The 24717-nt window shown below is 39.9% G+C and overlaps 4 protein-coding genes across 5 annotated transcripts; 1 reads left to right on the forward strand and 3 right to left on the reverse strand.

Annotated features, from left to right (window-relative positions):
- Positions 1-2658: 2658 nt before the first annotated feature.
- On the reverse strand, positions 2659-9916 carry LOC130179421 (fizzy-related protein homolog). 2 transcript variants are annotated; one of them, XM_056392381.1, is made up of 14 exons: positions 9765-9916; positions 8980-9053; positions 8395-8523; positions 8143-8206; positions 7200-7330; positions 7023-7108; positions 6752-6935; positions 6447-6512; positions 6097-6199; positions 5754-5938; positions 5384-5617; positions 4925-5029; positions 4321-4413; positions 2659-4161 (listed from the first exon to the last, which is right to left on the reverse strand). In XM_056392381.1, the coding sequence occupies exons 2-14, from the start codon at positions 9046-9048 to the stop codon at positions 4120-4122; spliced, it is 1491 nt and encodes a 496-aa protein (XP_056248356.1). In that variant the 5' UTR covers positions 9049-9053; positions 9765-9916; the 3' UTR covers positions 2659-4119. The 2 variants fall into 2 exon arrangements, with proteins under 2 accessions (XP_056248356.1, XP_056248355.1); XM_056392380.1 differs by having other exon boundaries at positions 9734-9916.
- Positions 9917-10797: 881 nt separating this feature from the next.
- plekhj1 (pleckstrin homology domain containing, family J member 1) lies at positions 10798-14556 on the reverse strand. The gene is made up of 6 exons (XM_056391620.1): positions 14164-14556; positions 13912-13979; positions 13761-13827; positions 13444-13534; positions 12630-12693; positions 10798-12038 (listed from the first exon to the last, which is right to left on the reverse strand). Exons 1-6 carry the CDS (start codon positions 14255-14257, stop codon positions 11946-11948), a joined length of 477 nt encoding a protein of 158 aa, XP_056247595.1. The 5' UTR covers positions 14258-14556; the 3' UTR covers positions 10798-11945.
- Positions 14557-15200: 644 nt separating this feature from the next.
- Positions 15201-17979, forward strand: sf3a2 (splicing factor 3a, subunit 2). The gene is made up of 8 exons (XM_056391718.1): positions 15201-15312; positions 15901-16194; positions 16298-16344; positions 16668-16777; positions 16880-16929; positions 17031-17171; positions 17255-17323; positions 17436-17979. Exons 2-8 carry the CDS (start codon positions 15997-15999, stop codon positions 17697-17699), a joined length of 879 nt encoding a protein of 292 aa, XP_056247693.1. The 5' UTR covers positions 15201-15312; positions 15901-15996; the 3' UTR covers positions 17700-17979.
- LOC130178701 (junctional sarcoplasmic reticulum protein 1) lies at positions 17973-21971 on the reverse strand. Its single transcript, XM_056391149.1, has 8 exons — positions 21913-21971; positions 21699-21821; positions 21008-21108; positions 20110-20138; positions 19952-20027; positions 19307-19441; positions 19128-19222; positions 17973-19023 (listed from the first exon to the last, which is right to left on the reverse strand). Exons 1-8 carry the CDS (start codon positions 21969-21971, stop codon positions 18646-18648), a joined length of 996 nt encoding a protein of 331 aa, XP_056247124.1. The 3' UTR covers positions 17973-18645.
- Positions 21972-24717: the final 2746 nt, after the last annotated feature.

Consider the following 24717-nt stretch of genomic DNA (forward strand, 5'->3'; position numbering starts at 1 on the left):
TGAAGTGTACTCCTCGCAAGTATACGTAGCCCATAGTGATGTTAGTTTTCAATTGATAGTGACATGCAAAGAAAAGGAAGAAACTCTTTATATTTGCAAAGGTTTATAGAGTATTTTTACTAAATAGAACTGGAACCCACTTATTTTATATTAATCAATAGCATCATTACGGCAGGGCTGAGTTTCCCTCCCAAAGACAACAAAGACAATAGATGGCACCATGACAAGGATGTGTCAAGACAATCAGCCACTACCGAAGCTTTATGTTGTTCTGTGATCCCTTTTTTTATTCTTTTCTTTTTCTTGTTTTTGTTTTTTTCCAGTGAGCTATTTAAATCATAGCATCGTCTCTTACACCTGCTGGTTGGCATCTCGTTACAGTTTACAGGCTGTGAAAAAACACCCTCCCCATCCCCCATGTTATGAATGCAAAGGTGCTGCTGGGGTGAGTGACTAGTGTCTATTTGTGAATAAGGCACATGAGTGACCCTCTCTGTGCTCTGTTCCCCCTGACAAAATGACCAAAAAGGAGCCTAGGTGGTTGCAACTATTAGTTATCACAAAGGCCTTGTTCCTTTGATATCCCTGTAGGTTGGTTATCAATGCAACTCAAGAGTCGGGCTTAGTGAGGAACCTGGGGGAAGATCATGCTCGCTGTGTTGTGAGGCTTTAGTTGTATAACGAACATCGCACTCTGTGCCTCTTGATAGAAACATCAGGAGGTAGGATTATGCATATTAGTGATCCCCCTCTGTTCTCCCCTCTGCTTTCAGGGCTTAATGTTAACATGTGGCCACCGAGAGCCACAGATGAATGTCTTCCTTTCATATGATTTATCTGATCACTATAATGTACCATGCATGTCATTTAGATGACATTATAATGGAGTTTGGAGGGGAGAGAGGCTCGGTGTTGATAGAAGCTGAGTCATATAGGCCTACAGTACCTGATCGTCATCACACAGAAAAAAAAACACTTCACGCTAAAGACCTTTAGTTTCTGAAGTCACAAAATGAATAGAGGTATTTGTCATTATTTTGTCTTTCCCTCCTTAAATTCAGTCTCAACTATGGATGATTTCTGCTTTCTCTCTGTAAATATGTCAAAAACACAGGAGCAGAATCATTCAAGATCCCTCCTTTGCTTCATGTATTTAGTGCCTCCAACTGTTGTTTACACTGATAAAAAACCATTTGCTGTTTAAATGTGTAAGAGTGAGTTTGGATAGGCCACAGGGCACAAGCAGAGGTGTGGGAGCTTTTGGAGGCGGTGAACATTTGTTATTTTTCATGCTCTGGGTCAAAACTATGCTTGCGTGGGCTGGACTGGTAATATGATAAAAATTTACAGACTTCAAGGGAACAAGGTGAAGCCACAGGGTGTTTTCAGGCTGTTAAACACTCTCCCTCTAACAAATGTGGACTTAAACTGAGGATGACGTGGAGCCAGATGCCTTGTGGGGATGTTAGCTGCCTGTAGGGATGTTTAACCTTCCATATAGCCTGTTATATAGGCAGTCAACAGTAGTGGTGGAATATCCCTCTGGTGATCTGATTCTCACCTTTAAGGTAACATGGTTACGGTTGATTGTATGGGTGTGGTAGCAGCAGTGTAGGACTGAATCACTGAATTGGAAACTGCTCATAGGATGGCTCCCTCTGGTGTTCACTTTCCATTTGAACAACACAAGAAGCCACATCTGCTGAAAATCCTTCAGACAGGCGACAAAAGGAGAAATCCAAATTGTTCTGTACAATATGTAAACTGTGTGAATTATATGCTACAGCTTTCGTAGTTACCATGACTTAACCCAAGTGAACACCTTGGAGATGGACTGATGTTATGACACCACCATCAAAACACCAAGTGAGGCACTATTTTTCAGAAGAACGTTTCAGAGACTCACCCAAGGAGCACTGAATCCGTTATGGCAGCTGACGGTGGCCCAACGCCTTTCGAAGACACACAATGTTGGTTTTCCTTTTACAATTTCACCCATTGGTAGTTATTTCTCTCAGTATGAAGAGTATTGATGTGAGCGAGAAGCGGATATATGACTGACCTCCAAGTTTTGGGACACCACAAAGCATTGCTTTCTAATAGCAAAATATAACAGTATACAATTCATCTGGAACTCTTAACAAGCTCTTGAAAAAGTAAATAGTAAACAGCAAAGAGAGATAAAAAAAAAAAAAAAAGGTTTTGGGATCTAAAAAATGTAATCAAGAAAAACTTTCTTTCATCAGCCGTTACAGGACGAGTCCAGTGAAATTCTATATGAATTCTTGAGTTATTAATCATGGTGACCTTTGACCACCAAAATCTGATCAGTTCAGCCTCAAGTCCAAACATTTGTGCAAAATTTGAAGAAATTCCCTCAAGATGTCACTGAAATATCATATCCAATTTCCATCAGTCAAATGTGTTTTCTGAGTATTTTCTGAATACCTCCAACTCCTAGCTGTTTGGGGGAATTTTTTTTTGCCTTTTTTTCAAAAAATGGGTATCTTACATGTTTGTTAACCATTGTTAAAGATTTTCATGTTTGGTAGAAATAGGTAGGGAGACTGACTTACAACCTGGTGGTTCGCAGCAAGACAGATTTTCAAGATGTCCACTCTTTGGTAGTGGTATAATAAAACAGCAGCGACAAAAGGGTAGAAGATATGGTCATTTAATTGTTGATTATCTCTCAGTACAGAAATATTTTTCTTTTTAACATTCTTTCTGTAATTCAAGTTGGCAGCATTGTCTTGATTCTGAAGTGGCATTAAAAGAAATTTCCACAGAGCTTAACAGTGAAACTGCCCATCAGCTTCCCTCCGATAACATTAGTAAACAAACACGCCACCTCTGTACAAGACCCTTTCACAACACAAATAAATAGCATTCATTTAAATGTGGCACGCTAGCTGACTCAAACATTCAAACAGGGGGAAGAGAAAACAGAACTGGGAGAGAATGTTGCAGATATGATTTTTTTTTTTTTAGATAAAAAAATACAATAGCATGACTGCTCAACACAGAAATGGTCTGAAGTAGCAAAAGACAAGTGCCCCAAGCTTGAATATCTTAGCGTACACAGCACAAAGCAGAAGCTCTGCACAGACCAGCATTAAACTGTCTGGTTTATTCCCAAATGTTTTTACTGTTACAAACCACAAAGATAAACCAAAGTGTTTTTGTTTTAATTTTTCCTCGCCTTAGTTTCCATTTAAGAAAGTAAGGAAACAAGATGAGTGAAAAGCTTCCACACAAATCACATTAAATTCTAATTTTCTGTAAGCAACTGATCTAATGTGCAGTGTTACCAAATAGTTATTTTCTTCTACGATGCGTCGACTTTTCTTGAGAAATCATGAAACAATATTTGCCAATACTGCTTAATATCATTTGAGTAAAATGAACTTGTAAAATATAAAGGAAAAGGGAGATCAGGCCCATTCGCCCAACCCTTGTTAATCATCAACAGTTGTTAGACTGGCACAGAATTATGAAATCTGTTATCCGTGTACATGAAACATGATATACCCCTCCCTAAAATACAAAAAGACAAGCTTGGATTTTTCTGCAAACCTGAACAAAGCCAAACATACTCCACAGATCAGCCCAAAAACTGCAGTTACACACATAAAAGGAAATCTACCAGCCTTCAAAACAAACACACTAATAAGAGTATGTGTTAAAAATTATGTAAAAAAAAAAAAAAACCAAAAAATAAATAGACAATCAAAATGACAAACTCAATATTTGGCAGGTATGCACAACATCAGTCTGTAAACAAAACATAATCACATGGGGAAATGACGCCCCAAATTCTCCTCCTCTTCAGAGATCTCTGGTCTGTTGGAGGAGGCAGTGGCTCCATCATTATTCAGGAGAAGGTGGAATACTGTATGTACTGTAAGTCCCCTGCCCTCGACACTCAGGCTGTGCATCTCTCCCGCTCCTCTCCACCTCCAGCTACGACTTGGCTAAAAAAACTAAGGGCAATCGAGGGGGTGCCCTCTGTAGACTACTGAGGTGAATGCTCAAAGACGGGGCCCATTTACAGCTTGATACATGCAAAGATAAATTCCCCTCCCGGCTTTATTCCCTCATAGTACAGGGGTGCGCTTACTACCGGATCCTCGTGAAGAGGTTCAGTACTGACACTGACTCCTAAAGGAGGGAGGGAGACAGAAGAAGGTAAGAGAAAGACCACAGACAGATAATAACACTGTAATACGGTTTTTGAAATCCAATTGAGGCAAATGTAACAAATAGAGTGAATATAGATACAAAAAAAAAAAACTAAATATAACAACAGAGAGTAAATACCTTAGTGGATCTCATCTTGCTAAAGACGTTCCAGAACCGAAGTGTTTCATCTCCAGCCCCCGTCACAATGGCCTCTCCATCAGGTGACATGGCCTGCACAGAACTCATTATTATACACTGAATATGCAGGATTTTAAAGTGCGCAGTGTGTAATCGGTGAAGAGTTTTCTCTTGTGTGCGCTCATGAATGCTTAATAATCAAAAACATTCAGAAATGTATAGCTTGGTTTTTGCTCTGACATGCATTGTCAGCTGTGAGACCTCATACAGACAGGTGTGCGCCTTTCCAAATCATGTCCAATCAATTGAATTGACCACAGGTGCGCTCCACTCAAGGTGTAGAAACATCTCAAAGATGATCAAAAGAAATAAGTGACACCTGTGCTAAATTTCAACAGTCATATGTGATGTGATGGTGTCCATGTGATATTTCAGTTTTTACTTAAATAAATTTACAAAAATTCAGATTTTGCTTTGTCATTATGGGGTATTGATTGTAGATTGAGGAGGTTTGGTTAATATGTCTTATCCAGGAATGTTTTAGCTGTTACTCTGGGTCAATGTCCTGCAGACAGACTTATATCAAAACACACAGAATACTGACCAGGTAGAGTACTCTGTAGGAGTGTCCTGTAAGTTTGGCCACTTGTGTTAGAGAGGGATACTTCCACACCAGGATCTGATTCTGGGAATAACCATGGGTGCTGACCTGCAGGACAATTATACACAGCTTAGCTAAAGAATTGGAAGCAAGGTTGATGCAAATAACAGTTAACAGAGCAACTCAAAAGTGAAACAATCCTGACAACTTCAAAATTGTGTGCACAGCTGGCACTTTTACTATGAAAACACAATATACAAAATGCTATGTGCAGGCTGTAGAGTAGTAAAACAGATTTTAGTCTTCACATCTGACTCCAAACAAGATGGTGAACAAGCAATTTCCCAAAAATGTACTTTTTCCTTTCACTTTCTTCTTTTATCATAAAACAATCTGCATTGTTTTAACTCTGCAATTACTTCACAGCAGCACTGTCCAAATCAAAGACATCAGGTGACTCACCAGCTCGTTAGTGTGTTTGGACCAGGCCAGGTTGCAGACTTGAGAGCCGGTGTCGGTGCATTGCAGTGGCTGTCCTGTCAGAGTGTTCCAGAAGCGGATGCAGCGGTCTGCGGTGCCGCCTCCAGAGGCCAGCAGGCCGTGTTGGTGGGGAGACCAGGCGATGGCCTTCACTGCAGCCAAGTGCTCTGTGTACTGCTGCACCGGGAGGACGCTTGAGTGGTTCCACACGAGCAGCTGCAGACAGCAGGTTGAAACAACAAGAGGAAGAGGAAAAAGAGCGTGAAGTACATTTGTGGCGATTTATGAAAAAGTGGTCCCGGTACAGATGTGTAGCTGACAGAAATGACGGTGAGATTCTCTGTCTGCATACCTTGTTATCATTTCCACCGGAGGCCAGCAGCTGGTGGTCTGTGCTCCACTTGAGCCCGCAAACTTCCTGTCTGTGTCCTTGGAGACGGCGCTCAGACTGGAGAGGTGGGGCTCTAATGTCCCTCTGCAGGATCACCCGATCACGGCTCCCAGACGACAGCTGGTCCGCATTCCATGCCAATGCACCTGGCAGCAGAGAATGAGACGCAGAATCAAGGGAGGATGACTCACTGACCATGAATGAGAAATGTTGCTAAACAACTGTGAGAAAATGAATGAAAGTAGCGATATTTCAACTCTTGACACTGTCTCCGCCTTTTTCTTTACAGCGTCTTTCAACTCACCCACTCTGGCTGTGTGTCCTTCTAGTACGGACAGCTTCTTCCCCGCTGCTGCATCCCAGATCTGTACGTAGCCTTTATGAGTCCCCACTGCCACGAGGTTTCCCTAAAAATAGACAGCACATTTTGAATATTACACTGAGGTATGAAGAGTCTGTTATGACTTCAAAAAGGATTTGTTGCAAAAAAGGAACAGGAGATTGTTAAAGGTTAAAACAGAACGAAAACTCAAATTGCATATTTATTGAACATCAAGTGACCAACAATGGCTCAAATTGTCTGGGTTCTGTCAGGTTTCTTTAGGTTAATATAACCTGACAACAGTTTGTAAAGATGGAAACAGAAAAACTCACCCTCTCTGACCAACCCACTGATGTTACTGAATCTCCTTCTACAGAAAGGTCACAGAGACGTGTCACCTAAAGACATGGAGAGTTAACATGGGCATTGAAGAGGCAGTTCAATAACATTTTAAGAGTATTTTGGTTAATATGTATGGCATACAACTAGTGAAACCCCTAACTGACTGATCTAGTGTGATTAGAAACATTATTTGAGAGAAGTTTAAACTCTTCTATTGTCTTTAACCAGGGTGAAGACCACTGCTCCAGGCCTCTGTGTCTCTTTACTTTGCTCAATGCAAACACATCGCACACACCTGGCTGGTGCAGGCACTCCACAGGTAGACGCAGGTCCCCAGTCCAACACTGAGCACATTCAGGGACGACCAGTCCACTAGGTTGAGGTAGAAGTCATCCTGTAGCTCTGGAGCATCCAGAACTTTGAAAGGAATTTTGGATATTTTGCGTGTAGGTTTCCTTGGCGACCGTAGCAGTTTCTGGCTGCAATGCACAACACAATATAGTAAGGGATGCTTTGCTCTTTCCGTCCTCAATGAAAGAGTTAACATAGCAAGGGAAATGTATTACCTGTTACTACTAACAGGTGATAGAGAATAAGGAGATACTGTGTTTCCATCCTCTTCTGGCAGAGCCCTCTTAGTACTCACAGAGTACTACAAACACAGACAGATGATTACTTATGCAGAAAAAAAACACTGTAAATACTAGTATGATAAAAGTTACAGATATGTTAACCGTTTTTACACTAAAAAGGCTCCTCTTGGCAGGAGTGGATGGCTGTAGACGGCGGTCTTCTGACTGGGGGTCCTGGACTTTCTCGATACCTGCTCCTAGCAGCTCGTTCTTCAGCAGAGCCGAGTAAGCCAGGCCATCCGCTGAAGGCAGAGGAAGAGCGAAGGGGGAAAATCAAACCAGGCTGTCGAAATGATTAAGTTCAAACACCGTGCTCCCTCTGCAATTTCTTAGCTCCCCTCTCACATCTCTAAAGATCAGGGAGAATTTTTCACTAAACTTTGTTTAGTCCTTATCTCCAGTTTCCATGAGCCTGCCCAGGCTTAGTAAACAAGAGAAGGTCAAATTATCAAGTTTGACTGGAGCAGACAGGGATGCCTGTGAAAATGAGCTGAAAAGGGGATATAACTCTCACTAAATCTCCAGTGAAAACAGAGAGGAACATATGTGTTTGGGGTGAGAGTCACAGGGTAACTTGTGATAAATCACTATCACAATGATTTCTGTAAGCTAACTACCAATCATAATACGGGTGATTCTGAAATCACAAGAATTTCACCATCATCACAGTGAGGAGAAAAATAAACCCCTGAAACTGTGTCCTAAAAATGTACTCTGAATTAAATTACATCATTAAGAGTTTTCTATCTGAGTCTTTTCAATTACACATCAAATGTATACATGTGCCATCAGTCCAATTCAAATGGGCATTAACTGACAAAAGGCTGAACGTCCAGCAAGAGAGAAGAGTTCAAATGTCTGCAGCAAAGGAAGGAAGGGTGCACTCGTCTCAGTAGCAGAGCAGAATAACTCATGACATTGGTGCCAGTGTACTAATGAAATTATTCCAACACACTTTGTCATGTTACATTTATATTTACATTTATATGTACTCAATCTATACATATATATATATATATATAGATTGATAGATATATAAAGAAGAACTCATTACCTTTGTTGCTGTCTGTCGTGCCATCTTTGGTTTTCCTATTTTGATTGTGCGACTTTTCAATTTCCTGTCAGAAAACAAAATTTAAAAAATTATCATTGTCAACTAAATAGGTTAAACAACTACAGATACATTGATGGAAAATGATAATACATAATGATTCTTTGTAAGCAATAATCAACACTTCCATCCTGAGACCACTGTTCTTTTGGTAGGAAAGAAAGTGAAGTCCTGGGTGTATTGCAGCAGACTCACATTGATGCGGTGGAAGTTGACACTCCAGTTGGCTCCGGCCCGGGAGGGAATGAAGCGATCACCGTGCTTGCTAGGGGAGGACAGGGGGGAGCTGGTGGGTGTCAGAGCTCGTACTGCTCCTACAGCTTTCTACATAAGGGAGGAGAGGACAAAGCATTTTCTGACTGGCGACCAACACAAACAGGCCTTGGACAATGATTTGAAACTTAACAACAAAAGGAAGATGATTTAGGTGGCAGATGGTGCATTTGTTCAAGGTGTTACCAACAGGAGGCAACATTCACAAAAACCCAGTCATTTGGCCAGTAAGGTCTTGTTTTCACTCAACACTAGCAACACCGTCAAATGAAAGAGACTGGCCCATTAAAGCATATATTCTGCCAACACATGGAGAGTAACACCCTCTCCGCTCATTTTAAGTCCTTCGCTACTTAACAATCCCTTTTGCTAGTCAAGACCGTATGACTTTTTTACTTTATGGTCCTGTCTGGAGGACCTACTGGTTCAAAGGAAATACAGCTTATTAATGACAAGTACAGGGACATAACAGACAAAAATATACAAGTGTGTCTATCATTTACTTACTATGGGGCTTGCATTTTCATTTTGGATGTTTATCTGCCTGAGCAGCCTGCACTCATAGTCCTGATCCATGATGCCTAAAAAAACAGCATAACACAAAACTGATCAACACAATCATAAAATCATACATACGGTTTTTGACTCGACATGTTGGGTGGCATTTTGTCTGATTTAGCACTAATGTGTCATAAAAAGAGTCTACCAGTAAAGTAGTAAAGTATAACAGTATAAGTATAAGTAAACAACTGTGCTCTACTGATAACTAAGCCTACTTAGTTCATAAATGACTGATGAACGAACTAATATATAATGTTGCTGTCTAGCACTGCAAGTAATTATTAGTCTTTATCAATCACTTTATCTACAGTTTATTTTCCAATTTATCTGCTAGTTGTTCCATCTATAAAATGTCATGAAATCATAAGTGATGTTTTCAAATAGCTTGTTTTCTTAACAGTAGGAAAAGAAGACAGCAAATGGTCACATTTAAGAAGCCAGATTCTGCAAATGTTATGTATTTTTGCTTGATCAGTCACTTAAACAATGAGTGGACTGTGAAAGTTTTTGCTGTTAAGTGTTCTGTAGATAACAGACAAGTCACAACATTAAAAATAACCAAAATAACCAACCTTCCAGCATACGGAACTATGCTAATGCTACCGCTAGCTCAGCTGACCTAACGAAAGATAAGCTAGCTACCCGGCTAATGCATTAGCAACATTGTTTGTTCACAATCTACACTCGTATTAACACCTACTTTGCCCCGATAACCTCTTCTCGTTACGCACCGTTGAATCGGTTTTCTTCTCGGAATTAGCTCCAGTTGAAATGTTTTGTTTTGTGCCTTTTACTCTTAAAAACAGAGCATATAAGATAGAAATGTTTTTCTTTTGCCGATCGTTCAATTTGGGTTCGCTAAGCACCACGGGAAGGATGTGACGTCGCTATTTTTGAATCACACATTTTGCGTTGCTAAGGAAACGTGTCTCTTTCTCTCATTGTCTCTCTCTCTATCACACACACACACACACACACGCACGCACACACGCACACGTATGCTTTCACTTCAGTAAACGCGTTTTTCTTGTTTAGTGTTAAGTTAGAGCCCTGTGGCAACAGTATGAAGCACTGTGTGTAGGTTTAGGTTAGGTCAGGGGTAGGCTTTCAGTTGTGATGATGGTTAAAGTTAGGGTTATCACAAAGATACGTGTGTGTGTGTGTGTGTGTGTGTGTGTGTGTGTCTACCTGGATCCCCATGATACCTGTGGGATCCTCGACAGCTTTATGTGGACCAAATTGACGTTTGAGAGTTAGGATTAGAGTTGAGGGCAGGCATTTAGTTGTGATGGTTGAGGTTAGGCTAATGGGCTGGAGAATGTATTGCGTCAATGACGGGTCCCCATGAATATAGTAAAATAAACGTGTATGCGTAAGAGTTAACACACCAATTAATTTGAAGTGGCACACTGCTTATAAACTAAGATCCTGTCACACAGGGAAATATCTCTAGAGGTAACAGCTGTTTGTATTTATCCATTTTTAAGCTTCAATCTTTTGTTTTATCTACTGATTCATTCTGCACACTTCATCCTAAGTGTTACATACAGTGCAGAGCAACATGGGCTTTTATATCACTGATGGTAGCTGTTATATTCAATCTATGTGACTGATACAAGTTGCAGACATTTTGAAACCATCACTCACAGCAGTTGTACTGAATTATTGAACCTGCCATGAGTGAATCCACATATTTAAAAATAACATTTTGGTGTTAGCAAATGTTTTCATTTTGGTTAATAGATAATTAATAGATGACACACTACAGGGATTTACAATATCCTTCAAATGGCTTTATTAGTAAAAAAAAAAAAAAAAAAGAGATACCAATAAAACAAATACAATCTAACATTAAGTAAAATAGACTAAACACATCTGATGTGCAAAAAGTTTTAAAACTGGAGACACATTAAATAACATATCCTGCTTGTGAGTAGACACCTGACTGCTGAAATAAATATTTCACCAATCTGCAGGATACAGCGATGCCTTATCGTGAAATGTGATTAAGCACAAAATTTGAACTGACTATTACCCTACACTGACAAAGAAGTTGGTGTGATATTTTAAAAATCATGTGAAGAGTCTTGTTTCCAAACATGGTCCAACAGCTTACCTAAAGGAATCAGATTCAAAGTGCCACGGAAAAGGTACAAGGTTCAAGTAAATAATTGAAATTCTAATAAAAAAAAAAAAAAGGTACACCCAGTAAAGTAATATGTGCAAAAGTATAGCTTTTAAAACTAAATATTCTAAATCAGATGGCTGATAAATACATACATAGACCTCTAAAAATCTTCTTTCTCATAAACAAAAATGGAGAAAAATGTGGCTCAACTGAGCAGATCAAAGGGCTCATGCAGTTCATATTAGGACAGTAAATACTGCCAAAGGTTTTCTAATGATGTAATGATCCTGCGCTTCTTTAACAGTGTGCACTTACTTGATTAACATTAATTTTAACAATTGTTCATATGTCCAGGATTGATTCTTGTTAAACAGTCATGCTAATATTACTAATAGCCCTGAAAGAAAGTCACAGCCCCAGCTCTACAGCACGTAGACGTCTAAATGTACAGCTTGTCCAGCAGAGACAGAATAAAAGATATTTTACACAGACAACTGATGAACTAAGGCAGAGGTCTGAAAATGAAATGGCATGTAAAACCCCCTAAACTAAAAATAAGACAGTGTTGATTTTTCAAAAGCCCCGCATTACCTGTAAGAACCGACGATGACAATGAATTATCACTTTGCATGGCCTCAGGTACCCTGCTTATAACATATGCACAAGTCTGGGTATAAACTAAATACATTCAAAGCAGTGAAAATCTAAAAGTCGAGAGTGTGAATGATAATGCAATGGCTTTCAAACCAGTGAGGAGTGAATTTTGGAATGGCAGGACACTGGTCTACAGCGAGGAGGTATCTCTAGGCATAAGTTGCAGCCCATTGCTGACCTGGAAGCGAGTTTCATCTGATATACCATACTGCTCCAAAGGGTCCTGCGGAGAAAGCAGATGATGGCTGTTATAGAAACAATCAAACTTTAGATAAGTTCGTTCATTTAAATCAAATGCAAGGCACAGAGACAAAAAAAAAAAACAACATACAGTATTTTACCATTTACCCAGATGTGAACACAAGGTTTGGTTTGATTTGGTGACGTTTTTAAATCTTTGAAACTTGTGCCTCCATCAAAATACAGTGTAAAGACTGTTTGATGAACAGTTTTGATTGAGGACTATTTTTTTGACCACAGCCATCTATTAATGAAGAAATGTTTACACTGAGGTCCGTGGATCATCCAAACTTACCAGGTTAGAAAAGATATGTTTCTTATAAGTTGACAGTTGAAAATGCATCTGTGTTTCCATTATATTGACATTGTGTCCTAATTCCCAGCAGCAAAACCTTTCCCTTATCCAAACCACTGAAACTTCCTATATTGCCTGCCAATCTATCTTCTGCTTAAACTGATGATACAGTACCAGTGTATTTCACACTGTAAGCATTCCTATGGTATGACAGTGCTGGATAGAAGCACCATCTGTGTGGCATGTAGTGCATCGTCATGCTGCTGTGAAGGGTCTCACCTTGCCAGTGAGCCTGTGGATTTCAGTTCGATAGAATATCAGGTTCTTCCTCATGAACTCATAACTGCAAGAGATGAGATAACAAGTTAATTTGACATCTGATCAGGAAAAAAAAGTCTCCAAGTAAATGTAGTAAAGATTAAAGCTTTAATTGTCAAATAGTGTCTAAATACAGTATAACTTGGCAAATATGGAAAATAAATGCAAAAGTTGCTGAACCGTGCCTGCCAGGTTAGCCCAGCTCATAAAGGGAGCATCGTCATAGTGGTGAACACAAATAAAAGGCTGGATCTCTGAGAACCCCTCATATTATCCCCTGTTTGGGAGCATTATTGTTTTCCCAGTAAGCTTTAACACAGGACAAGGCCAAGTAGTGATGCTCTACACAAGTCACATTGTTAACATTACATCTCTGGAAACAGCTGCATTATTCATTTGTAACTGTTTCTCTCATGTGATTCTACCCATAGTGCTCAAATAGCATCATGCAATGTCTTGCTTTAACATTCACTCATATGAATAGTAGTGTAATTATGTTGGAACAATACAGACGTACTTCCTTTGGTCTTCTTTCAGACTTAATGGCCATATCCAACATGTATGGATGCATTTATTTAGACTGCCAATTATTTTCTCAATTAATCGATTGTTGTTGCTATTAAGTCTATAAATCTTTAATGTACCTGTTTTGTCCGACAGACTGTCCAAAAAACCTAAAGATATTCAACCTACTGTCATATACTTTATGACAAAGCAAATCCTTGAATGTCTGGCATTTTCATGGCAGTTGACGGAGAAAAAGAATCAGTGCTACCTGGCTTTGATAATGGAGTCCATCCACTCCCGACACTGTTCTTCAGAGTCACACTCGAACAAATACTTCCTCTCTGCTTCATCCAGGAATGCTACAAACAGATAAAACAAGAGTTAAATGGAAATACATAACCACACATACACAGAAACTGTGATATAAAGCCACAAGTACTGGACTTTCAAACATTTCTCTGTAGCTGCTCAGCGGCATATCAACAACGCAGTTGGAATAATTATCAGCACAAACATGTAAGGGTGAGAAATTGTGGGTTAGCGGATGTGAAATGGGGATGTAGCTTTGAGGATACTGTAACTCACCAATAGAGAAGCTCTGGCTGTCCTCCCTCTCCACCCGGCACTGCTCCAGCAGCAGCGCTCCGATTGGCTGACAATTAAATATTGACTTTACATTGATGCAACAATTTCATTTCCATTATAGGTGAGGTGTTCAAATATTGATTCAACTCACCTCTTCCTCATCGGTCCGGAAATAAAAGAGGAAGTTAACGACGAGTTTCACCAGCCTCTTCTTAACAACTGTTTGAAAACAAAAGTGAGATGAAGCATCACAACACAGCCTGCAGATGAATGACTCAAACATTGTCTGGTCCCACCACAAACTGATGTCCACATTCACATTACATGAAGCTGACCACATTACATTACACGAAAGGGAAGTATGTGAGATGAGAGCTGAATCAATGTAATACTCCCGAGTTACCGTCTCCTTTCTTGGGTCCTCGCATCCCCAGTTCAGCTGCCATCTCTGAAGGCTGGCGGCTCAGAGAAACCAGCTCCTTCTCGTTAAAACGCATCACGGCCGCTGACGCAGATACACACCGGCTGAAGACAGACAGCTACAGAAAACACTGTGGCTACAGTCCACCCATTTCCCCGTCCGAGAACATTACAACGGAGCTTGCTAACAACAGGACGAAGCAGTAATTTAATTCTCACAGCCGTGAAGTTCAGGTCGTTAGTTCGTTATCTGATGTGTCCCAGATGTGACGGAGTGAGTTTTGTCATTTCTGCAGTCAAGCAAGTACAGGGGTGTAGGACCTGTCCTTCATGTTAAACACTACACATATACTAGACACTCCTCACTGGTATCACTACGGCGGACGGTGAGGGCCAAACTAGACGAACAGCGCGTTTACACATTTACACGCTCTCTTAAAACTTAGATATAGTGTATACACATTTGTATAATTTAAAGAACAAATAAACGGACCAACAAACGAAGCCAGAGATAATACACTAACCATAACCCCAATAATACAATTGTGTAACAATAGACAAGAATATTACGAAAAATATTAAACTAGTACATATTATTGCATATTATTATTATTATTATTATTATTATTGTTGTTGTTGTTGTTATGATTATGAGCTGCTGAACACCTGCAATTCCCCTAGGGAATGAATAAATGAAAGTATATATCTATCAATATATCTATCTAAAAATGTGAATAATGTGTAAATGTGTGTAATTGTGTTTTAAAAGTTTTTTTTTAAATCCCTGATAACTCAAAAATTTTGTAAATTCAGGCTAAATTTGAAGATTTTCTTCCATGTAAAACCAGATATCATACGAGATTATTTCAGTAGGAAATTGCATATGAAACAGAGACCAGCCATACTTTCATGATGTAGGTACCAGTCAGTTGTAGTGACAACTGTTTTATTGATCCAAGGAAATCAAAAAACATCTTCATTTTGCCAGGAAAGTGAGCCCGGCCCTCGCCCCAACCCAGGAGGTGGCGGTAATACACCTAAAGCTGCCAAGCCCGAAAACCGAAGAAGAAGAGGAAGTCACTCGGGCATGCGCAGTAGAAGTCTACATTGGCGTGATCCAAACGTTGTGTTGGTGAGTGTTTTGGACAAAGAAAACTCTTTATAAGGTCTTCTCGTGTATACTTATCATTTTTGTCGTACAACTAACTGATTCATTATCACATAATTGGAACAAGTTACGATTTACGCGTAGTTTAATCATTCGTATTTGTTAAAAGCCATTCATTCCTACGTGGTGCCACCATTAGCTTAGCATTAGCAGCTAACTGGAGTTTGAAGAGATTCATTCAATGGGATGTTTTTGTGTTGCAGAATGACAAAACTAATATATTTGTTGTGGTAAATGATCCCATGTAATTCAGAAATATGTATTCAAACAACTTTGCTGTTATCTTTTTGCTTTACTTCCCAGTAGTTCGACCAATCTTATGCAAGCTAACATAGCGTAAAGAATATGCACTGTTATTTCCTTTTATCAGCTCCTCAAGTGCATTTAAAACATGTACTAACATTCAACTCATAGTGTGTTTTATGAGCATTAAAGTACATTATATAAAGTTTACAGTTAATATGGAGTTAGTAACTTGGTGAAACTCTCAAACAATCCAGGCACACATGAAAGTACTTCCTTGGCAGCAATGTGTGTTCTATGTTTCCCCAGTTAATCAGGAAGGACCTACTCAGAGTACTGGTCCAGTTTTGACTGGACACTCAGGTGTGGGTGTGTCTGCGTGTTTGAGTCCATCACCTTGCAAAGATGGATTTCCAGCATCGAGCTGGAGGGAAGACGGGGAGCGGTGGAGTGGCGTCTGCCTCTGAGAGTAACCGTGACAGACGGGAGCGGTTACGTCAGCTGGCCCTGGAGACCATTGACATCAACAAAGATCCATATTTTATGAAAAATCATTTAGGATCATATGAGTGCAAGCTTTGTCTGACACTTCATAACAATGAGGTGAGCAGGCCAAATGAAATGTTCCTAGATTATCTGAATTTGATGTCATTTCTTTTTACTCAAGTGTCTTATCAATTACAAACTGCTTTCTTCTGCATTACAGGGCAGCTACTTAGCTCACACACAAGGAAAGAAACATCAGACCAACTTGTAAGTCCACATTTTGTTTTACCTTCTCGTGTCACACTTGGAAATGTAGAGGCTGTTGCTTTGTCACTTAGGTTTTGGTTCAGCTTTACTGAACTTTCATGTGTTCAACACACAGCTGTGTGCCAAGATCAGAGTTATTGCTCTGTCACAACTAAATGTGCCTTTACACATAACTGTAGCTGTTCAGTTCACGTTAAGTTTTTGATGTTTATGTTGTTTACAGTGACACCAAACTCACCTATGACTGAGAAACCTATCAAACTTGATGTGTCTAGTGTGTTGATAAACAGTGAAAAATAAACTTTATGCATTGTTTGTTTCAGAGCACGAAGAGCTGCCAAAGAGGCCAAAGAAGCTCCTGCTCAGCCAGCTCCAGCGAAAGTCAAAGTTGAGGTCAAGAAGTTTGTCAAAATTGGTCGACCAGGCTACAAAGGTACGCTGGCCTCATGGTTATGTGTCAGTGCAGTCATTATTTAGTTTCGCTGCAACTAGATTGTATTTTAACACATGGTCCTCGTCTCTCTCTTCTTTATAGTAACCAAACAGAGAGACCCTGAGACGGGACAGCAGTCTTTACTATTCCAGGTTGGTGTGTTTGGCGGGAATCTCTTTTTTGTTGAACACTGAGATATGACCCTCAAAAGGCAAATCTGTAAACAAGCTGTTTTCTTTTTTCTGTCCATCAGATCGATTACCCAGAGATCGCTGAAGGAATTGGACCAAGGCATCGTTTCATGTCTGCTTACGAACAGCGAATTGAGCCCCCTGATCGTCGCTGGCAGTACCTGCTGCTTGCTGCTGAGCCATATGAGACTATTGCCTTCAAGGTGAGTGGAAGCTGCACCTCTGTTTCTCTGCTTTTATAATATTTCTTCTTCTTGCTGTGACATGAACTGTTTTGCTCTATTAGGTCCCCAGTAGAGAAATTGATAAAGCAGAAAACCGCTTCTGGACCCACTGGAACAGAGAAACTAAACAGGTACTGATAAGCTGATGAACATTTACTACCACAAATCCAACCTAAGTATTTTATTTTGAAAAGAGGAGGTATGTGATTTAACCCATCTTTCATGTTGTGTTTTTCCTCCCAGTTCTTCCTGCAGTTTCACTTCAAAATGGAGAAAGCTATTCCTCAGTCCAGTGGTCCAGCACCTCCTGCAGGGGTGAAGCGCCCCCCTCCTCTCATGAGTGGAGTTGGACCTCGGTCACTAAATGATAGTATGCCTCCTCCCCCGCCAGGAGGGATGCCCGTCCCCCCTCTTCCACCTGGTGCCCCAGGTGCCCCCCAGATGCCCATGCCCCCCATGCCGATGAGGCCACCACCACCTGACGGCCTTACAATGTCTAATAATTGATCATCTATCAGTGGATTAGGATCTCTATCTTTCCTGGGCTGCAGTCACACTGCCCTGCCTGTCGACAGAGTCTGTCTTGCTTTCGATACGGCAGGTACATTCAGTTTTATTATTTCTTCAGATGATGTTTAAAATCCATTTGTTTGGTTTATGTAAATGTGCAGGACAGTCTGTTATTCTCACAGTGTAATAGTGACCACACTGTTTTGTATAAATGCTTAGGCTCAAATATCTTTTAAGAGTCTGTTTTTGTAATTAAATGGCGTGGAGAGAAAAAAAACATTTGCATCTTGAAGTCTGTGCTTTTACGAAGTCATCATACACAGAACGATTTATGGATGAATCAAGTGATCGTGTGAGTGGGTCATAGCAGAAGAAACACATTTTGTAAAAAGAAGAGCAACACAGAAGTTCCTGAAATATTTATGCTCAGAATTACTTGTGATCATATAGGCATGAATTAACCAAAGAAGACCCTTTAACTGGGCTCTTGGAAGCAGCTCAGATAACACAAGTGGGGGTCAAAAATGACATATTGGTCAAAATTTTGAATAGAAACAAAAGCTTGATCCTTGTTGCCCCTAGTCTTTCCCTTCTGTGTGAATTGGAGAGTTCTGGCTTCATCAGTAGCCGACCACAGAGGTCTCAAGTCTTTTAACACAAAAAAAAAAACAATCAAGTAATGACATGAACATTTCAAATGAAGCAGCATTATCAAGTCCATGAAACTGCAAACAACTTCACTGGTAAATCAAAGCTCTTTCACACAGTCATCAATCAAGCAAAACAACAAAAAAGCTGTAACACAAGTTCAGCGATTTAACTGAAGGCAGAGATCATTTTTGAGTGTCAGTATTTGACAAAAAAGTTTTTACCTCCTTTAATAAATATTAAATCAATGTAGGTGAATTAGAAAATTAATTTGTGTCTGATAGAAAGAATCAACTCATCCCTTTTGAGATTTTTTCTTCTCTTTCTTTTCCTCCAACTTTCTACTCTTCTTGGGCGCTGTCTCCCCATCGTCTTCATCTTCCTCGCTCACTGCTTCTTCAACATCCTTCTTTTTATCTCTGTCTTTCTTGTCTTTGGTTTCTTCATCCCTGGTTTTCTGGGCTCTCCTGTCCTTTAATTTCCCATCTCTTTGCTTCATGAGTTTTTTGTCTGGCAGCGGCTTGTTTCTGAGACCTCTTGATGTTCTTGCCATTGCTCCTTTCTTTGACATCCCTCTTCTGACTTCTCCATCGTCCTCCTCATCCTCCTCATCCTCTTCGTCATCAAAGTCTGGCAGCCACCAAAACATGACTTCCCACAGAGATGTCTCAGGCTAGAGGGGGGAGAACACATGAAGTGGGTGAAAGAATTTACACTGTAAATGTTCAGGTGTTTATCTCTCCAGATTGAATAACAAAGCAATTAACAGTAATTTACCTCAGGTGGTTGCCCTCTGTGTCGCAATGTGCCTGACCGCCTCACCGTCAGTCCAACTTCTTCCTCCTCTACTGTCCCCTGACCACGCAAAGTTTCTGTTTTTAAAAGAAACCACTCAGTTACATCAGGCATGCAGATTTTGTATCGCACATTTTACTTTTTCTTGCTAGTCTACTTGCCATGAAGCCTCTGAAAGCCTGAGGTCAGCACCAGGATGGTAATGGCCACAAACAGACATCGGTTCAGAGTGACATTCTCCCACGGTGTTTCAATCTGCGTCAGGTTTTGGATGGACAAGGCTTTATGCAAGGATGCTGAGGGAGGATGAAAAGGAGAAGAAGAAGTGTAAGAATGTATGAAAAAGTGACAGGAAAAACTTTGAAAATATACTTATTTGCTTCCTCGCTGAGAGTTTGATGAGAAGATGTCATGCCTGTCATGTCTGCATGCTCAATGTGAAGCTAAAGCCAGCAGCCAGTCAAACAAAAACAAGATCTAATCTAATTAACAAATAATTTGTTTATTCAATTCTTACAAAAACCAAAGTGTAAAGGAAATATCGTTGTACGGATCATACAAAGGAGATTTTATTAATGGGAATTTAAGATGCTGGTAGTTACATTTGTCCCCTGTGGACAGAGTGAAGCTCGCTGTTTCTCCCTGTTTTTTTGTGCCAAGTTAAACTAACCATTTGCTGGCTCCTGCTTACCATTCTGACTTAAAAGTGGTCTCAACAAGAAAGTGAATCAAAATAATTCCCAAAGTATTGAACTGTTTCCTTTAGAAGCTGACAAGGGCTGCAGAGAAGGATGGGAGTGACTCACTTGTCCTGGGGAAGCTGGGTTCTCTGGGTAAAGTCTTGAGTTCTGATCTTGGCTGCTTTGAAACTGGAGCCATTTCCTATTGGAGAACAACATGTAGCTTTGAGGAAAAGAGATATTACAGATATTCACACAAATTTGTTCATGTTGTTCCAACTAACCTCTCTAATTTTTCTTGGAGCGTACATTTCTGAAACAGACAGATGGAGATTTACTGATCATAAACCATAAACAAACAAAAGCCCAAACGGCCAGTCCCTCAATCTGGGGTTTATTTGTCCACATATGTATACATTCATGTTGGCTGAACATATGTTTCATTTTATTAACCTAATTTACACAAAACACAAGTCCACTTGCCAAAGTTTAAGCTATACTACAGATACACCACTAGCAGCTCTGTGAGGCTGTACTCAGCACAGTGGTGCTTAGGGGTAAATACTAGCCTAATATAAGCATGCTAACAGTGACAATGATCACATACTGATGTTTAGCAGGTATAATGTTCACTATGTTCTTAATCTTAGTTTAGCATGTTACCATGCTAGCATTTGCTAATTAGCACTTAACACAAAGTACAGCTGAGGAAAGTACTGGACAAATTAAAATGAGCTTTTGGTTGTACTAGATGAAAAGTCAGGGTTAGGGTTAGACTGTACCAAGTTATTTCAGTCTGGACAGGTCTTATTAGACTTTTAAAAGCATTGTCTCACAAGAAGTTTGTGTGTATTTAGTTGGACTGTGGCTTACACCCCACTGACTGGTGAAATGATCTGAACACCAACCATCCATCCAACTCAGCTGAGCTGCATTATCACTGTGTTGCTTTTGACCAGGAGTCATATTTCAGTGGTTCCCCGAGCTGCTGCTCCCAAGTATTTATAGAGTTGTACAATAAATGCACAATGGATAATGGCTTTTATATGCAGGCATTACAAATTCTGTGTGTGTGTATGTGTTTGTTTGTGTGTTTGTGTATGTGTTTGTTTGTGTGTGTGTGTGTGTGTGTGTGTGTGTGTGTGTGTGTGTGTGTGTGTGTGTGTGTGTGTGTGTTGCCACCTGGTCTGTGGATCTGTCGAACAGGCTTCTGTGGAGGAGGATCTGCTCTTGGTGGCCCTAACTCCTCCTCAAATGTCTCATAGCTTTCTTCCATCCCTTCCCTGAGAGAGAGAGAGAAAGAGAGAGGAAGATGGAAGCAGCTCAAAACTTGTTTGTTTTTAAAATGATTTAGGATATATAGACATGTACATATCACACAAATCTGGAGTCAGAGGCCAGTTAAGCTTATGGATTATTGGTATTTTTTAGAAATGCTTGTCTTGCCAGCTGTTACCTTCCAAAAACAAGATGATTCAACAATGTTAATACTGTTGTGCAGTACTTTTCACTTGGTTGAACAAAAGTTATTAACATTGCCTCGTCAGTGTCCCATTTTTGCTGCGCAAAACAATACAAGTAAAAGGTCAACTTTTCCCGTTTATGAATAAAACTTAAGCAACTTCTTGACCTTCACATTTACAGATGAATGCTGTGAGGCCCTTCTGTCTTACATGACATTTCTAAACGGACGCTGAGCTAATGTCCTAGCCACTATAAATAGATGAAGCAATGCCACTGAAGAGACAGGTGGATACACGCTACATATAAATAATACACAAAAAGAAAAATGCCTGATGTTACTATTATACCGCTGTCTAGCTTCTACTGTGATGAAGCATAACCTTTGACCCTGATTGAAATAAAGACCTACCTGCCTCCACATTTGGGGTCCCCTGGGCAGCGTCGGGGAACCTTTGTCACAGAGGCCCGTTGTTCCTTTGCTGTGATGGCAGCAGAGTCATGCTCTAAACTGTCTGACAGCCAAGCACAGGTGCTGGAGAATGAAAAAACAAAAAGCATTGAGTGTCACTCAGAGGCGTTGACTGAGGCTGGGTTGACATTACCACGTGCCATACAGCTGTCACATCCCAGGACAGTGCCGAGAGGAGGAGAATGCCACAGGTTGTGGTAAATTGTAAGCCATGTTGGAATTGATTAAAATTTCATCTTATTCTTTATCAAAGGAGTTACAATTCACCAATCCCACATATTTTCGATGAACTAGGGCAATACCTCTATAAACAAAAACTGCAAAATGGTTTTGGTTTTTCACATTTAAAAACATTTACAAAAAATGCCACAAATGTAATATGAAGATTTTATTTGAGATGCTATGGATTCTCTTTTGCCTGAAAATCTGTTTCATGATTTACCAGCAGAGAGCGCCACTGTACTTTGGAGATGGCGTTTATGTCAGCTCTGCTCTATAGATGAAGACTGTAGTCTGTCAGACAGACTGGGCATCATGCAGATTTACAGAAGAGCTGACCATCAGCAGCACCCTTTGTATCAAGCACTTAAGACACACATGGCCACTTTGTCAATAATTTATTTTTAACAGACAATATTCAGATAACAGATAATAATCTTCCGTCAACCTATATTGTTCATTGAAGGAGGCAAGTATGTATCCTGCTGCTGTGTGTGTCTATTGTGAAGCTTTGAGGCAAAATCCCCACTTTACACGACATAATGGCCACTAACAAGGAGCTGCATAAACAGAAAAAGTAGAGATGATTGGGTTACGTCAGGACGAGGTGGTTGCAGGCCACCTTTAGTGTTGGTAAACAGACTAGTGGCAATGTTGACTCATACCTTTGCTGGGACTTTTCCAGCTGAATCACACATCGCTGTTCCCATCAGTAATCACACTGAATTGGACATAAGGTCTGTAACCTTTGCCGTGGGTAGGTTGAGCAAGATAAAGTCAGGGTGTCAAATGGTACACAGGGCTGCATTATGTGGTGCATCTTATATTCATATGACATATGATGGCACAATTCGTGTTTTATTCATCAAATTTTTTTGACTGTCCTTATATACAGTCCAACCATCAATCATATGACTTATAAATCACCATAGATACTGATAACACAAGACATTACTATCATCTCACTAGAAGAGTTTTCAGGTACGATAGTTATAGCACGCTAACATGCTAAACTAAGATGGTGGACATGATAAACATTGTACCTGCTCAACATCAGCATGTTAGTATTGTGTGTATTGTGTGTGTTTCAAGTTTAATTCCAGTGCCTATAGTCGAGCGCTATGCACATATGCTCTTATCAAAATCAAAACCAACTCTTAGTAGATTTAAGTTGTTTATTGTGTTTGTTCATGTTACAAAGTGTTTCGATTTATGCATGTGTCTGTGGATGTGCAGTACGTTCTCATAGTCCAGTAGACAGAACACATACTGAACACTACAGTGGTGTCATGTGTTCTTTTAGTCTTGCTTATAATGAGCTTGTCTGCAGACTTAATTGACCAAATGCACACTCTCACTCCGTTGATTTGTCACTGCTCATTAGTCCCAAGGATATGGCCTCACAACTAGTTAGAGTTCATCATTTGTGTTAAGAGTTCTTTCAATTACCACTGATTGAAAAGTATTTGATCTGGATAAATTGATTCTTCCAAATTAAGCCTAACATTATCAAAATGAGTCTGCAGATTGACATATTTCTCCCTTAATGTCAATAAATAATCAAAGTTCCTTCCATCTCATTCTCAGCTCATGCCCAGTTAAAAACAAAAAGTCTGCCAAGTTTAGGCCAAACTCTTAAAGAATGATTCAAGGGCAACACAAGCCTCCTGTGGGCACATTGTTCCCAATAAAATGAGCAAACATTGCTCCTGGATATCTACGTTCCCAATTCAGGCACTGGAGAGATCCGAGCTTGGTGAAGCTCTTTGTCCCCTTCTGTCCTTACATAATGGGGACTGTGCTCAGAGGACACACTGACTGTTCAACACCCAGTGGGAGCTGCTCTATGCCCTCCCTCACTGAAGAATATGGTGGAGCGTGAAACAACATTAACTGTAGTCTGTTTGGAAGTCAAAGGCTTGAATGACTAACAGGGTCTTGAATTAATATTGGTTTTAATTATTTTCCTTTTCCTTTGGTTTGCAGTCAATGCGAAAGAAAAGCTGATTTGTCTTTAAAAAGCTAACATCTAACACTCATGTGTCCAGAGTGGTAGACTTAAGAGTTGGACTTGAGTCTGACTTAAGGCGTCAGTATGCTTCAAAGCTGACAATCTGACAGTCGCCCAATTCACTAAAGAACTGGTTGTGTGAACAGAGTTAAGAAAACAATGCTGGATTTGAATGTTTCTTGCAAGCTCTCTTTTAACTAACTTTTATTTCTTATTTTTTAGTCTTGACTCCCTAAAGACCTCAGCTTGAGGTTACAAAACTAGCTATGAAAATTTTAGTCTCAAGTTTTTAACGTGGGAAAATCATGGAAAAATAGAAAAATAATAGGGTCAGTGACCTTGAATGGACTTGAGACTAGCAAACTGACCTTGATTAGGGTTTGCTTTCTAAGTACATTTTTTAAAAGAAAAATGCTCAAAAGCTGTCATTTTAATAGACAGACTTCATACCTCAGAGTCAATTTCCAAAGATTTGTGACTTGTGACATGAACAGTGGAGATGAAAGTAGACGGAACCAGAAATGAGTTTGATCCGTGGATACAGGTAGAGATGGAAATGAAGCTTCCAGGCTGCCTGACCGAAGTAGAAAATTATCCTCTCTGCATAAACAGTGTTCATCATTTTATTCTTAGTGTCTACTAAAATAGATTTACATACTTCAATGGTCCAAAAAGACATTATTTTTCTTATATTGTACATACTGTACTCTAATCAAGCTGTCTAAGGTG

The sequence above is a fragment of the Seriola aureovittata genome, chromosome 12 (genome assembly GCF_021018895.1).
Source record: "Seriola aureovittata isolate HTS-2021-v1 ecotype China chromosome 12, ASM2101889v1, whole genome shotgun sequence".
NCBI classification, from domain to species: domain Eukaryota; kingdom Metazoa; phylum Chordata; class Actinopteri; order Carangiformes; family Carangidae; genus Seriola; species Seriola aureovittata.

What these genes read in the sequence shown, in the direction of transcription:
- sf3a2 (XM_056391718.1), top strand. Translation starts at nt 15,997, where the DNA reads ATGGATTTCCAGCATCGAGCTGGAGGGAAGACGGGGAGCGGTGGAGTG. An exon ending in TGACACTTCATAACAATGAG is followed by an intron (nt 16,195 to 16,297) that starts GTGAGCAGGCCA and finishes TCTGCATTACAG; the next exon opens with GGCAGCTACTTAGCTCACAC. An exon ending in TGGTCGACCAGGCTACAAAG is followed by an intron (nt 16,778 to 16,879) that starts GTACGCTGGCCT and finishes TCTTCTTTATAG; the next exon opens with TAACCAAACAGAGAGACCCT.
- LOC130178701 (XM_056391149.1), bottom strand. Translation starts at nt 21,971, where the DNA reads ATGGCTTACAATTTACCACAACCTGTGGCATTCTCCTCCTCTCGGCAC. An exon ending in ACCCAGCTTCCCCAGGACAA is followed by an intron (nt 19,442 to 19,951) that starts GTGAGTCACTCC and finishes ATCCTCCCTCAG; the next exon opens with CATCCTTGCATAAAGCCTTG. An exon ending in ACAGAGGGCAACCACCTGAG is followed by an intron (nt 19,024 to 19,127) that starts GTAAATTACTGT and finishes TCCCCCCTCTAG; the next exon opens with CCTGAGACATCTCTGTGGGA.
- LOC130179421 (XM_056392381.1), bottom strand. Translation starts at nt 9,048, where the DNA reads ATGGATCAGGACTATGAGTGCAGGCTGCTCAGGCAGATAAACATCCAA. An exon ending in CACGACAGACAGCAACAAAG is followed by an intron (nt 7,331 to 8,142) that starts GTAATGAGTTCT and finishes CTCTGCCTTCAG; the next exon opens with CGGATGGCCTGGCTTACTCG. An exon ending in TCACCTGTTAGTAGTAACAG is followed by an intron (nt 6,936 to 7,022) that starts GTAATACATTTC and finishes TGTGCATTGCAG; the next exon opens with CCAGAAACTGCTACGGTCGC.
- plekhj1 (XM_056391620.1), bottom strand. Translation starts at nt 14,257, where the DNA reads ATGCGTTTTAACGAGAAGGAGCTGGTTTCTCTGAGCCGCCAGCCTTCA. An exon ending in TCCGGACCGATGAGGAAGAG is followed by an intron (nt 13,828 to 13,911) that starts GTGAGTTGAATC and finishes TTTAATTGTCAG; the next exon opens with CCAATCGGAGCGCTGCTGCT. An exon ending in CAGCCAGAGCTTCTCTATTG is followed by an intron (nt 13,535 to 13,760) that starts GTGAGTTACAGT and finishes ATCTGTTTGTAG; the next exon opens with CATTCCTGGATGAAGCAGAG.